Source organism: Acomys minous (assembly GCF_964271855.1).
Source record: "Acomys minous genome assembly, chromosome: 4".
NCBI lineage: Eukaryota > Metazoa > Chordata > Mammalia > Rodentia > Muridae > Acomys > Acomys minous.
In genome coordinates, this window is record NC_140486.1 from 72,246,269 (window position 1) to 72,261,427 (window position 15,159).

At 45.1% G+C, this 15,159-nt stretch overlaps 1 protein-coding gene and 1 long non-coding RNA gene across 4 annotated transcripts in view; one reads left to right on the forward strand and one right to left on the reverse strand.

Moving 5' to 3' along the window:
* Nucleotides 1–2,433: 2,433 nt before the first annotated feature.
* The window catches only part of GATA6 (GATA binding protein 6), a 47,216-nt gene continuing 34,490 nt past the window's right edge, over nucleotides 2,434–15,159 (reverse strand). For all 3 annotated transcript variants that reach the window (XM_084780726.1, XM_084780725.1, XM_084780727.1), the window contains one exon: nucleotides 2,434–3,755. In XM_084780726.1, the coding sequence (XP_084636852.1) occupies nucleotides 3,588–3,755 (168 nt within the window). In that variant the 3' untranslated portion in view covers nucleotides 2,434–3,587. The remainder of the gene's footprint in view (nucleotides 3,756–15,159) is intronic.
* LOC311596872 lies at nucleotides 10,233–12,314 on the forward strand. Its single transcript, XR_014779015.1, has 2 exons — nucleotides 10,233–11,417; nucleotides 12,178–12,314. It is a non-coding gene; the product is annotated as an uncharacterized lncRNA (long non-coding RNA).

Consider the following 15,159-nt stretch of genomic DNA (forward strand, 5'->3'; position numbering starts at 1 on the left):
CCATCAGGCCTCCCCACCAAACGGAAGTGGTCAAATACGAGGCACCAGAGTTCATGTCAGTCAGCCCCCACAGCTGTGGAGAACGTCCTGTCAATTGGCTAGATCTGAGTAGGGGTTCAATGTTTACTGCATGTATTGTCCTTGGTTGGTGCAGTAGTTTCAGCAGACCCCCCTGGGGGTCATGTTCTTTTTGTAGGTTTCTAGGACCCTCTGGATCCCTCTATTTCCCCATCTCCTATATTTCTCTTACCTAGAGTCCCAATAGGAAAACCCCACATCTATCCCAATGTCCTAGTAAGTGAAGACCTTCATGGGACATGCCTTTTGTGCTAGTGACCAATTATAAGTGAGTGTATACCATGTGAGTCTTTCTGCTTCTGGGTTAACTCACTCAGTATGATCATTTTCTAGTTCCATCCATTTGTCTACAAATTTTGGGATTTCCTTGTTTTTAATAGCTGAGTAGTATTCCACAGTGTAAATGTACCACAGTTTCTTTATCCATTCTTCTACTGAGGGACACTTAGGCTGTTTCCATGTTCTGGCTATTATGAATAAGGCTGCTATGAACATGGTGAGCATATGTCCTTGTTGTGTGCTGGAGCATCTTCTGGGTATATTCCAAGGAGTGGAATAGCTCGGTCTTGAGGTAGCCTTATTCCTAGTTTTCTGAGAAAGCACCAGATTGATTTCCAAATGGTTGTACAAGTTTGTACTCCTACCGGCAATGGAGGAGTGTTCCCCTTTCTCAAAAAAAAAAAAAAAAAAAAAAAAAAAACCCACTGTGTCAGTCATCAGACTTGAGGAGAACATGGTAAGACTGTATATTTGGAAGTAAGGGATTTCTACTATATAGGGTCTAGGTAAGATAGCATCATTTTAAAGGCCCAGATTAGCACTATTTTTTGTTTGTTTATAAAGACAAGGTTTCTGTGTTAGCCTTGGCTATCCTGTACTTGCTTTTGTAGACCAAGCTGACCTCAAATTCAGAGATCTGCCTGCCTCTGCCTCCCGAGTGCTGGGATTAAAGGCATGTACCACCATACCTAGCCAAGATCAGCACTATTAATTGTACTAAAACAACCTGCAAGAAATACCATCCCTTTCATCTACCTCTTGTTATTTATTTCTTGGTACCTAGAATTTTTTCCACCTTCTAAAGGAGGGGCCAGCAATTCTGTTGCATTTTAGAACTGGAAAGGGGTGAGACCCCCCCCCACCTCATTTGGAAACTTATGAACTTGAATTCCCAATTATCCAGAAGGCACTGGAAGTAATGAGACTTGTACAAGGAACAGGAATAGATCAGTGGCCAGGATAGTCACCCACAGCCTCCCCAATCTATAAAGCAGTTGGCACAAGGTGGACTGGACTTCACATATGCTCTGCCTTCTCCACCACAGCCCTAGGTTAGAGGTGAGGAGAGTACCTCCACCCTCTTTCTTTTGTTGCTTGGTTGCTTGGTTACTTGTTTTGGTTTTTCAAGACAGGGTTTCACTGTTCAGCCCTGGCTGTCCTGGGACTCTCTGTAAACCAAACTGGCCTTGCAGAGATATGCCTGCTTCTGTCTCCTAAGTGCTAGGATCAAAGGCATGCACACCCAAGGAGAGAGAGAGAGAGAGTTCTTGCCAGCTTCCTTTAAAGTCAAGTTAACACTCAATACCAGGCACTGTAATGGGAGCATTGCATGAACTGTCTCACAGCAATCCCACAAAGTCTAGGTGACAATTGGATAATTTATTACAGAACAAGTGACTGAGCAGAGACTTGAAGCCCGTGGTCTGGCTTTATACCCAGCACTCTTAGCCAGTAGTCTAGCCTGTGGGGCAGGGATGCTTCTGTGAATTCCCCAGATGGAGAAACCAACCCTGAGTCCCTACCAGCATTGTCTATATGTTTTCAACCATAAAAATTCATCTACCACCACCAAGGTACCACTACTGTTCTCTTACTCAACTAAGTCCTATAGAATATCTGCAATAAACTGGAGAAAAGAAGTTCAAAATGCCAGACAGTCAAAAAGACAAAGTTAAACACCACCATTTCAAGCTGTACTAACAGCCTCATAACTTCAAGAGAAAGAAGGTCATCTGGTGGGTGTCAGATCTACAACACTGAGTGTGCTTTGAGGTTTTTATGGCACTTCGTAGAAGGGAGGAACAGAGTACATTCATTCACACAAGGAACTCCTGAGCTGGCTGGGATGTCTCCAAGCAGTGATTCTACACAGAATGCTCAAAGTCTTGCCAGCCCAAATGGGCAGTGCTAAGTCACTCCATGTGCCAATTTCAAGTAAACCAAGGTTCACAATGGCCCCCAAAGGACAGCTCTTGTCAATGCAGGTCTCAAGGCAGTCTGCCACACCAAGTGCACTTGTTTTATGTCTAGCCATGCACAGCGGCAAAATTAAGATAAGAAGCAAAGAGCTCACTGTACAGAACACAAAACAATACCCTTTTTATTTAAAACTCTGGTGAAATAGGTTTCCATAGGACATACCATTAAAAAACTAACGTAAACCAACCTGTGGGTTAGTCACACAGTACAGACTTCAAGAGTGTTTACATATGCTCACAATATTTACAAATGCTACTCTTTAGGTAGTAAAGGTTTGTTGCAATTTCCAGCATTTTTCCTCAATAAAAGAAAGGGGGCTGTGTCGGTGTTCTTGTATAAAAATTCATAAATGGAGAAAAGGCAATTTTCCTGAGAGAAGATTTGTTCTTGAAATCTTTTTTTTTTTTTTAAACAATTGGGAACACAGAAATGGGCTGTGGGTGTAAGAAGCGTATGTCTAAGTTAACATTTTTTTTAAATTATTTTAAGTACCATTAAGTTAAAATGTTTACATTCATTATAAAAATGCTGTTAAATCTTATGCAAATGATTTAACACTGATTGCTGCAACGCAAATTGCACTTAAAAAATTATTGTGTACATGGAAGAAAAATATGTTTGCTACCCTGTTTACAAATTCCGAGTGACCCTCAGATCAGCCACGTTACAATGAACGTTGAGAAAAGTCAGTCAGCGTCTGCCATAATGCGATCTTGCAAACTAATATTCTTGTCGAGACCCCCAGGAACGCACTCAGCCTCTGGGTCGGTCCACATGGCTCCAATGCTCCTCTCCATGAGTGCTCGTGAAATGTGCACGGAGATCAGTCAGGTAGGAAGAGATTCTGGGAGAACTGAGGATGATCACAAGAAGCACGTGATTTGGGGCAAAATGCATATAACATTTTTTTTAAATCTCTCGGTATCTCTTAGCAGACAAGGCCCCAGTCATTGTCACAGTGTCTCCCACTGGTGTGGGGTGGACACAGAGGCAGGCCGGCGGGAAGCAGCCGAGGCTGGCAGGAGCAGGCCAGGTAGGTGCCTGCTGTTTGGCCCTTCATGCAAAAGCCCACCTCCTCTTACTTCAGTTAGCTTCTTGGGATATATATATCTCTTTCCAAACAAAGGCACAGAACCACCTATTGAAGGAATGTAGTGTCTGCATTTTTGTTGCCATCTGGGCTGCTGGACAAAATCAGACAAGGGGTATGAAGGCCTCAGGAACCCTCCTGGTCTCGTGGCAGCACCAGCTCAGGCCAGGGCCAGAGCACACCAAGAATCCTGTCGCACAGAGGATGTGACTTCCGCAGGAGAGGACAGACTGACACCTATGTAGAGACCATCTTGACCTGAATACTTGAGGTCGCTGTTCTCAGGGTTGGTGCTCTCTCCCACGGCAGACATCACTGAGGCACCCCCCTGGGAGAAGAAGAGAAAGGAAAGGCGAGATGGTTATACATCACTTTGTAAGCTGGTCCAATCCTCCTGCCGCAACACTTGGGAACAAAAGATATGGTTGGCAAAACTTAAGCCAGAGTTGATGGAGGTCTTGGGAGGAAAAAATAAAGCCAGCTTTTAAAGCAAGGGGCGTCTACAGACCCAAGCACTGCTAGCCAGTGCCACCCACCTGGTCCTGCTGACATTCTTAGAAGAACAGTGACCTTTAGAGCTCAGTGACCACCCAGCAAGATGCAGAGATGGATGGAGGAAGGAGCCCTGAAGGACTCCAGTGGAAACAAGCCATGCTGGAGAGGCCAACGCCACAGAAATCTAGACTAACATTTCCAGAGCATCAAGTAACTGAAGTCTGCTTAAACTGTAGTTTTAGGGACTTGTCACATGTGGAAGGCTTCCTCAAAACTCCAGCCACTTACTCCCTCCTCGCTTAAACCCAACCACCCACTAGTCCCCCATCTTTCTCTTTTTTAGCAAAAACTCAGGTAGACAAAAAGCTAGGAAGAAGTTGGCCTGGCGGCGCGGGAGGCCAGACGTCTGGGAGTTTAAGATCTGGAGCCAGGTATGGGAGTTAATGCTTGGAACCCAGCACTCAGGAGACAGTGAAGAAATTGACTGTGTCTAAGGCAAGCCTGGGCAACATAGTAGTTCTAGGCTAGCCCAGATTATAAAATAATACCCTGGAGAGAAAGAAGAGAGGGAGAGAGCTGCAGTTAAGGAAAGCCAACTGTAGCAACTTAGCAACAGCCAAACTCAAAAGTAAACATGAAAAAGAATAGAGTGTAGAGAGGAAAAAGAAAAGAAATCCTTACTCAAATTTTAGTTTAAATAGTATATGCATAAAGACTAAAACTGATACATTACATGCATCAGGAAGAATCGTGTGGGGAGGGAAGCAAGCTTCACAGTCATTAAGAGGTTAATTTTTTGGTTTTTGTTTGTTTTGTTTTGTTGTTGTTTGAGACATGGTTTCTCTGTGTGGTCCTGTCTGTCTGTCCAAGACAGACAGTCACTCTGTAGACTAGGCTAGCCTTGAACTCAGAGATCTGCCTGCCTCTGCCTCCCATGTGCTGGGATGAAAAGTGTGCGCCAACATGCTGACTCCAGATGTTTAAAATGTCATACAAATTCTTGTGAAATTCTTGAAATAACAGCAATAACGCTGTCAAACAATTAAGTGCTGCCGATACTCAGACTTGAACTCTGAGTAACTTTAGATCCTAATTCCAGAAATTCCATTATAAGCACATCTAAGGACAGAGTGACATACTAACAGTAGCTTCGGTAGAACAATTTCTGTCACATTTGACTTGTCAATCCACTTATTCCAGAAAGAGCAAATGTACTGTTTTCTGACTGTGTCCGGCTTCTCTGAAGCAAGTGTTATCTCTGAGAAATGTAGACTGTGCTTGGATTGCCCCGACAGCTAGTACAGCAGAGAGCTCCGTGCACTAAGGCACCCCACAAGGAATGTCACTACAGAAGCCCTGGCTAGGGTTGGGCCTAGCTCCCAGGAGCCAGGATGAAAGGCTAGCTAGCAAGTAGCTCACCGCCACTCTCAGCTGATGGCTTAAATGGTAGGGCAGGCTGGAGTCACAGGGGCCAGAGGTTTCTGGATTAGGACCTAGAACAGCCTGCTTGGTGAGGGCAGGTTGAATTCCAAAGTTCTGGGTGGGTCACCTAGGGTGCAGTCACCTCTGCATACTGGTTGCCAGACTTAGGCATAGCTCAGGAGAGTATATCCTATCAACAAGATGCCTTGCCAAGTAAGCATTCTAAAGGGGAAGCTATGCTATTTATATCAGGGTGTGTATGTGTGTGTGTGTGTTTGTGTGTATGTATGCATGTGCACATGTATGTAAAGGCATGTGGAAGTCAAAGGAGGAGGAGTTACAGGGAGGAGTAGGTTCTCCCCTACTACCCTGGGCCTTTCCTCACTTTCCCACCCACTACTGTCATCAGTGACCTTTAATCCCAGCACTTTGGAGACAGAGGCAGGTAGATCTCTGTGTGAGTTCGAGGCCAGCCTGGTCTACAAAGCAAGTCCAGGACAGCCAGGACTCTGTCTGTTACACAGAGAAACGCTGTCTCAAACAAAACAAAACAAAAACCAAAGCGAATACCTAAATTCACCCATGTTGGAACATTATTATCAACTAACATGCCTGTATCTAATCTGTGGTAAGTACCTGAACATAGTAAGGGGTTAATACACATGGTAAGGACCAACATGCCTGTATCTAATCTGTGGTAAATACCTGAACAGGTATTTACCTGGAGAGGGCCAAGCCAGCCTGAATTACAAAATGAGGTCCTTTGTGTGAGTGAGTGTGTGTGTGTGTGTGTGTGTGTGTGTGTGTGTGTGTGTGAGAGAGAGAGAGAGAGAGAGAGACAGAGACAGAGAGAGACAGAGAGAGAGAGAGAGAGACAGAGAGAGACAGAGAGAGACAGAGAGAGAGACAGAGAGAGAGAGAGACAGAGAGACAGAGAGAGAGACAGAGACAAAGACAGAGACAGAGACAGAAACAGAGACAGAGAGACAGAGAGACAGAGAGAGATTAAAGCACACACAGTTAGAATAGGCATGGCCCCATAGAATGTTTGGCCTATAAGGAGTGGCACTATTAGGAGTTGTGGCCTTATTGAAGGAAGTCCGTCACTGTGGTGGTGGGCTTTAAGGTCTCCCATTTTTAAGCTACACCCAGTGTGGCGCACCCCTCCCCCTCCTGCTGCCTGCAGATCAAGATGCAGATCTCTCAGCTCCTTCTCTCAGCCCCAACTAAATGTTTTCCTTTATAAGAGCTGGCATTGGAGCTGGGCTCAGTAGAGAGCACTTGGGAGGGGCAGAGGCAGGCGGATGGATGTGAGTTTGAGGCCAGCCTGGTCCACAAAGTGAATCCAGGACAGTCAAGACTACACAGAGAAACCAAACACCCCTGCCCCCCAGGCAGTGATGGGACACATCTTTAATTCAAGAACTGGGGAGGCAGAGGCAGGTGGGTCTCTTGAGTTCGAGGCCATGCTGGTCCAGGATAACCAGGGCTACACAGAGAGACCCTGTCTTGAAAAACAACAACCAACGATGAGCTGCCAGTCATGTAATCTCTGCATAGCAATGAAGCCCTAACTAAGGCACTAAGTAAAAGCCAAGTAGGCTGGCAGTAAGCCCAGATCTAGGAAGATGGAAGCAAGAGCGTTAAACCCTACGCACTGAAGTCCACACGTTCAAGTATATGCAAACACACACATAAACATGTGATACCACATACTGGGCTACAGCCCCATTCCAGGGAAGTGTTAATGCCTTTAGTGTTCTTCCAAGTTTCTGAGAAATAACTATCTTCTACATGAGTATGAAGCTGTACAGGCAAGCTCACCGTCCTACAACTATCTTCTCCATGAGTATGAAGCTGTATAGGCAAGCTCACTATCCCACAGAGGGCCAACAAACCCCAAAGTGCAGAAGACGTGCTCACCTGAAAACAGTCCTTTGGGAATTAAAAGAAGCAACTACATCTCTGGAGAAATACAAAAGAATTTTGTGTCCAAGACTTCATAACATTTTAATATGACTATGTGTGAGGGGGGGAGGAGTGTGTGTGTGTGTGTGTGTGTGTGTGTGTGTGTGTGTGTGTGTGTGTGTAAGAGAGTGTATATGTATGTGTGTGTGAGAAAGGGAAAGTGTGTGTGTGTGAGAGAGAATGTGTGTCCGAGAGTGATTGTGTAAGAGAGTTTGTGAGAGAGTGTATATGTGTGTGTGAGAGGAAGGTGTGTGTGTGTGTGTGTGTGTGAGAGAGAGAGAGAGAGAGAGAGAGAGAGAGAGAGAGAGAGAGAGAGAGAAAGTGTGTGTGTGTGTGTGTGTGTGTGTGTGTGTGTGTGTGTGAGAGAGAGAGAACGTCGTATATGTGTGTGAGAGAGATGGGGTGTGCATGTGCCACAGCATGTATGTGGGCAGACTCATGGAATCGGTTCTTTTTTTTTTTTTTTTTTTTTTTTTTGCTTCTTTCCAACTTGATATACTTCCTAGGCTCGAACTCAGGATGCCAGGCTTGTAACGCAAGCCCCTTCACCCACTGGGCCTTTTCACTGGCCCTGAGTACATGATATTTAAACATGAAACACAACAGAAGACATCTGGGGCCCTGCACATGTACCCGAGTGGAATATGCTCAAGGTAACACTAAGACTCTGGGTTTTCTCTATCACCACAGAAGAAAAAATAAATTTAAAGTCTTTACAATGCTACAAAAGGACGGTATTAGGTAAATATGCCAGTCCCTTTGTCTATGGCCCATATGCTATATTTTATCTTTTTTTTTTTTTTTGATGAAAGGCAATTAACATTAGTGTCCAAGGCCACTGAGAAGCTTATGCCCTGTTGAACTCTGTGATTTCACTTCTGGAAATGTATTAAAAGGAAATAATCCAAAAGAAAGGAAAGGTGCCACAAGGGAAGTCATCCATTACTAGGGTGCTTTAAACAGTTGAAACCATGGGGACAATCTACTATGGAATGGTCTGGAAAAGCTGGGTCATCCGCTCCATGAACTATTATGCAATTATTAAAAAATAATAAGATCATCAACCAAGATGGAAAAAACCACACAATACAATGGAGAGTGAAAAACATCAGGACACGAATACTATGTCTTTCGCATAAGCAGTATCAGGGCAGGAGAAGGACATTTTCCTCAGCTGCAGACCGGGTTAGAGGCCAATCTGCACTATGATGAGACACTGTTTCACATAAATGCAACAACAATAATACAAATTATCTGGAGACAGAGGCAGGTGGGTCTCTGAGATGCCATCATGATCTGATCCCTTAGTTATAGGCCAGCCGAGGCTACATAGCAAGACCCTATGTCCAAACAAACAAATCCAAGAATTTCCATGAGGTAACGTTTTCTCATATCTAAGTGAGCCCTTCAAAGGACTTTATCAAATGGCAAGCCTCTCAGGGACTGCAGAAAAGAGCACTTAGAAGCAGCCTTCCTCCCTTCCCCAGGCAGACAGGCAGCTCAAGCCTGGCAGAAACCCCCTCCTCTCTCCAGATCAAAGTGCGATGAGGGTAGAGTAGCAATCTGTTCTGTGTTTCCATTCACAGCTTATCTGCCCTACACCCTCCCACAGACAACTGAAAATGGAGGCACTTCCTGTTGAAAGAATGTGTTATCAGCACCAGACTCAGGCTGGGCTTAGCCAGGGTGGCTGGGAGACAGCAGTACTGCCAGGTGGGACGCAAGATGCCCCTGGAAAGGAAGGAGGGATTCCAGGGAGAGGGAGTGGTGGAAGACGCCCATTTGCCTATGAGGCAGGCACAAATCCCTCATCACCCAGTTACTTCCCTTGAGACTAAGCCCGCTGTCTCTGGACATGACTAGCTAAGTTAACAGATTCAGATTTGATACACTCAAGCAGCCAGATGCTTGTCTCTAGCGGCTAGCTCCCAGCAGTAACACTCTTCTTGCCCCGGTCTTGAGGTCTTCCAGGAATGGAAAACTAGCATGCCCCCATACAAACTGAAGGCAAGCAACACACCAGAGGAAAGAAACTCGAAGACGGTCCAATGGAAAAAGGAAAACATAACTACTCAAAGTTGTCCTCTGCAAGTTATGTGAGTGTGTGCTTACACACACACACACACTTTAAATAAGAACACAATGCTGAATTTGGTGGCACGTGCCTTTGGGGAGGCAGAGGCAGGAGGATCTGTGAGTTCGAGGCCAACCTGGTCTAATAGTGAGACCCTACCTCAAAAAGAAAAATGAATAAAGTAGAACAAAAACCAACAGTTCATGAAATTGTGTGTGCGTATGTCTACACACACACCACACACACACACACACACACACACACACACACATGAGATGGGGCTATGCTATGAGCCCAGGCTAGCCTTGATCTCACTCACCATCTTCCCTTCCCCACTTTACAAGTGCTGGTGTCACAGCTATGTGCTATTATATATAGCATAAATTTTAATTTTGTAAGAAAACCCAAATAAAGAGGTTGACTAGACAGCCCAGTTGGTAGAGTGCTTGCTAAGCTGCAAGAGACCCTGGGTTCAGCCAAGCGGTGGTGGCGCACATCTTTAATCCCAGAATTCTGGGAGGCAGAGGCAGGCGGATCGCTGTGAGTTCGAGACCAGCCTGGTCTACAAAGTGAGTCCAGGACAGTCTAAAGCTACACAGAGAAACTCTGCCTTGAAAAGCCAAAAAAGAAAAGAAAAGAAAGCCTGGGTTCAATCCCTAGCCCCACCATGCCCAGTGTATGTGGTGCTGCTGACAAGCCAGGGCGGGAAGAAGCAAGATCAGAAGAAGCTACAGACCAAGCCACAGCCAGCAGAGCTACAGCCTTCCCCACCCCCCCCACCCCCGCCCCCCGAATTAAACAAACAACACAGAGCAATGCTGCTGGTAGGCCACCTCCACTCTTCCTGTGTCCAGGCCGGCTGTAGAGCATGTGGTCATGCTCTGGACTGTGGCTCTGATGGAGAGCACACCCCTAACTTCAGGACTCTGATCTGCCTCCCCATGCACGAAGGAGTCCTGGGTATGAGGGAGAGCCAGGCATTCCTTGGCAGAGATCGCTTTTGTAACCTCTAGGCTGAGTCTAGCTCTGCTCCGCAAAAGACAAAACTTATTATGAGTCCCAGTAAAGGGGAAATGCTTGCATGGAAACTTTCGCTTCTGCTTGAAAAGCAAGGCTCATTTTGACTCACATAGAGACAAAATAGGAAGAGAGTCAATAAGTTTCCACGTGAAAGCTACAAGAACACATATTCCATGAGGATGTCTGAGAATGTCCCGCACCTCAGAGGCCGCAAATGCTTCCTACCAGCATGTCTGTCTGAACACCTCCCCTCATCTAGTCAGTCACCTTAGCTGATGGCCTTCCTGGAATCTCACTGCCTGTCCCTGGCATCCCTGTTACAACCATGCTCTGGCCTGCTGCCCTTTCCTAGGAAAAAAGCCGCAATCCATCCTGGGCAAAGGAGCACGCTGTTCTCTGCCTGCCTCCACTCTAAAGGTGGGCATGAAGTAGGGGAGGCAGCCAGTTCAAGACTATGTGGGCAGGCAAATAAAAAACTGCCAGGCTCTGTCCGGAAACACTCTAAAGAAAAGGCTCGTGAAGTCAGAAGGGATTAGTCTATTTTAGTAATCAAATGAAGCTCTATGGGACCCTGAGGCAAAATTTTTAAACCCTGTGAGTCACCATTTTCACGGGCTTCTCATGAGAGACGGGTGAGCATCCTAAATGCTGAGCTTCATTCAGCGTGAAAACACGAGCCAGGTCAGAAGAGCAGACACACAGCCACCACGGCGGGAACTAAGGAAACGCGGACTGTAAAAATGCTACCAGAGAAATAAAAGTCTTGAAAATATGGCTGCTTCATACAACACGGGACCCTACATCTTTACGTTTCCCTCTTATAAAAATAAAGAGTTATTTCCAGTGTCTTTGGGGGAGGGGCAGGAGGGTTAGAGTGCCATGAAGAGAAAACAGTCTATTAACATTCAAGCTTCTATTTAAGCAAGGCTCTTGCTCTTGGGTTTCAAAGTAGTCTGTGGCATCTCCCATCTACTCTGCACAGTACTCGAAAGGACCAGGTGGGAGGAATCAGTCTTCCCTTGCGGGAGGACAGGCCTGGCCGGCTCCCTAGAGTCGCAGGGAGATGCAGCTAGCTCTGGGCTCCTGAATCTGGGTCCCCGCCCCCCCCCTCCCAGCTGCCAGCCCAAGGACCCCAGAATAAACTTCAGATTACACTCAGGCCTCGGTGCAATTCAAGCACTAAATTCAACGACAAACAGTAAACAAACTCTTAGTGCTTGATACAATAAAATACAGCTTGTAACTCTGGTGAAAGCTGGCCATGCCAGCCCACTGTTGGGCAGCAGCAGGAGTTGACACCCCGCTTCCCCCCCCCCAAATATCTTGGAGTTCTGTTTATCACATGACACCGACATGGTGTCAGATTCCTGTCACAGCTCTTACTAGGTAAAAGCACGGAAAAAAAGAGATCCTGGGCAGCGTCAGCTACACAGCAAGTCTGAGGCCAGCCTGTGCTGTATGAGGTTCTGTGGCAAAAAGACTCAGAAACTGAGTACTAGGCCATCCTAAAGCCGCGTGTGATGGTAGCTGAATTATGAACCATTAAGCCTGACAACACCTGCCTTCCAAAAGTATTGGCATTTAAGAGAAAAGCAACAGGTAACGCTAACCCTGAGCAGGGCAATCAGACTGCGTTTAATTAATTTAGTTCATTTTGCTGGTAACCCTTTTGGCACACACCCATGAAATACATAATAAATTACTTCAATTCCAGGAACGGAATTCATTTTCTTCAAAGATTCATTTAGCATTTCAGATCATCCTAAGCCAGTCTTCTTGTATTTAGCATTGTTTTCCTGTAACATTATTTCATGTTTTGTGACAATTTTGTGTATTTTTATAGAGGTGGGAATTAAAAAAAAGACAAGTTGAGTCTTTAATTTGAGCCAGGCATGGTGGCTCAGGCCTCTAATTCCAGCACTTGTGAGGCAGAGGTAGGCAGATCCCTGTGAGTTCAAGGCCAGCCTGGTCTACACAGCAAGTCCAGGACATCGAGGGCTACACGGAGAAACCCTGTCTCGAAAAACAAAAAAGAAATTTTAGTTTGTTAGATAAAGTCTTCAAAAACCTCATTTAAAGACGGTTTTCTTACTTTAATGCTTGATTAACAATGAGACAGGTCAACTCCTGGCAACACCCACCTACCTCAAAGAAGATGATGAGCATCAAAGAACCTACTTATGGAGATGCCTTCACATGTGGCAAAGCAGCCACTGGGCAAAATGTCCTCATTTTGGTTACAGAGAGAATTCTGCCTAAAAAAGTGCAAGCTTGGATGCAGGTAGAGTCAATGGGCAAACTCTGCCAAGTCCTCAATAGTTCCTGCCACACAAATATGTCTGTAAGATACATTGGGCCAGGAGGCTGCTGCTGCTGCTGCTGCTGCTTCTGCTCCAAAGTTGTAGGGAATTTGGGGTAAGTGTTCAGGCAGCAAATTGTCTCTGTCATCTTCTCATTTTGGAAGCTGCTAACCTGTACTCCCTGTACACTCAGGAATTATATTCCTTCTCAAGTCTCTGATGGGGTTGAAAACCAGATAGTTTAGTTTCACAATTAAGCTTAGTTGTTTAGGGGTTGTGATGTTTTTAGGTCTAGACAGATGTTTTTAAGTGGATAATGATAAGATATGATAGATATTGACTTACATTCAGAATTTTGGACTCACCAAGATAGAAAAGATGTTTTCCTCAAGGTTGCCAAGTACAAATAGCCCAAACACTATGAATGTAACGCTTATATAATTCCTGATTGTTTTTGTGGTTCTTCTTGCTGTAGGTAGTTTATTGTACATATGTGTAACAATGTAAATGTATATGTAAAAAGTAAAAAAATATTAGCAGCAGGGAAGAAAGCAATAAACAGAACTGAATAAAAAGGTTTGGTTTTTTTTTTAATCTTTAATTTGTGCCATACAAAAAGGCAAATAACCTCTGCCTGTGCTGCTTTCTGCCTAACTCTGACTTTTAGAGCCATAAGTAGCCATGAGTCACTATTAAGAGATCCCCAGCTCCGAGATAACATAGGTGGGTGGACACACACATTGGACTGTTTTCTAATATATATTCAAAGCCATAGGATATTATTTTCTTACTACCTCCATGCCAACACACACACACACACAGAGAGAGAGAGAGAGAGAGAGAGAGAGAGAGAGAGAGAGAGAGATGGGTGGAGGGGGAGTAGGAAGGGAGGGAGAGAAAGGGAGAAGTTTAGAAAATGAAAGTAGTTCAAATCCTTATGGAAACACTCTCTGCAAGGGTGACTTTCTGTGAAGGCCAATGTGTTCAGATAGGGCTGTAAGTTACTAGAAAGGCTGTGAGCAAAGAGAGAGAGGGTGCCTGGTACATAGGGAACGCGAAGATAAAATGCCAGCAAGATATTTATGTTCATGGTGCGGCAAGCGGGATATTAATAACTAAGTTGATTAGCCAACTCCCTAGGAGGGGTACGAGCCCAGACTGAGGAGCCAGGAGACGTTGGTTCCAGTCCCCACTTCAACACCGGCTTGTTCTGTGACCTCGGGGAGTCACGCAGTGTCCTGTTTATAAATGAGTGCCTGACCCCAATGCTCACCACCACTGTGAGAGACTGACAGCTTTTTAACTCTTTTTTTCATTCTTTAGGCAAGAGTGTTTGAGAATATAACTGCCGGAAGTAAAAATGGGCACTGGCCGACTACAAAGTGCCTGTTGAATGATTTCATCAACCTGAGGGTTGGTGAGAACGGCACTTGCTACATCAAGCCTGACGACCTGAGTTTAACCCAGGAATCTGCAGGGTGGGTGGAAGTTGAGAATGGACTCCCACAGGAGCCCTCCATGCACAGCCGTGGGCCTATGCACATGCTTATGCGAGCTTTGTCATAAAGATCTGAAGAAGTAATTATTTAAAGAGCAATTTACTGTTTAATAACACTGTCAATTTTACTTTTACAAATAATGAAATAATTTCTACATAATATCTCCCTGCCATATTCTTAGTACAATATATAAAACATCTTATTTTTTATGTTGATTTACATTTAAATTAAGAGGATGTTTTCATTGGTAAAGCCCTTGCTTAGGGTGCACACAGTCTTGGGTTCAACCCCTATGACAAAAAAAAAAGCAATAAATGTTATGAACGCATGCCTACAAGAGGCAGGGAGATTAAGAGTTCAAGGCCATGGTCTGGAGAAATGGTTCATTAAGAGTCTTGCTACTTTGGCCAGCTGTGGTGGCACACGCCTTTAATCCCAGCACTCAGGAGCCAGAGACAGGCGGATCACTTGTCAGTTTGAGGCCAGCCTGGTCTACAAAGCAAGGCTAACACCCTGTCTCAAAAGAACAACAACAACAACAAAAAAAACAAAAACAAAAACAAAAAAAAGTCTTTCTACTTTGTCCTTAGGTTCATGGTGTGGTCACCATCCTGGAAACCCCACTAGACTGCTCCCTAGCACCAGGCCCAGGCCCTCCAGACACCTGTGCTGGGACATATGCACCTGTGTATACACACAAGCAGACACACCCATACATGTAATAACACTAACTAGGACTGGAGAGATGGTTCAATGGGGAAAAAACACATACTGACTGCTCATAAAGAAGAAAGAACCAAGTTTGATCCCCAGCACCTAGAGAGGGCGATGCATGAAGGCATCGCCCCTAAGGCCAAGCACATACTCTCAATTCCAAAGGAGGAAGAGGCAGACAGAGCTGTGACCTTGAGCCATCTTGGTCTACATAGCAAGTTCGCAGTCATCCAGGGATGC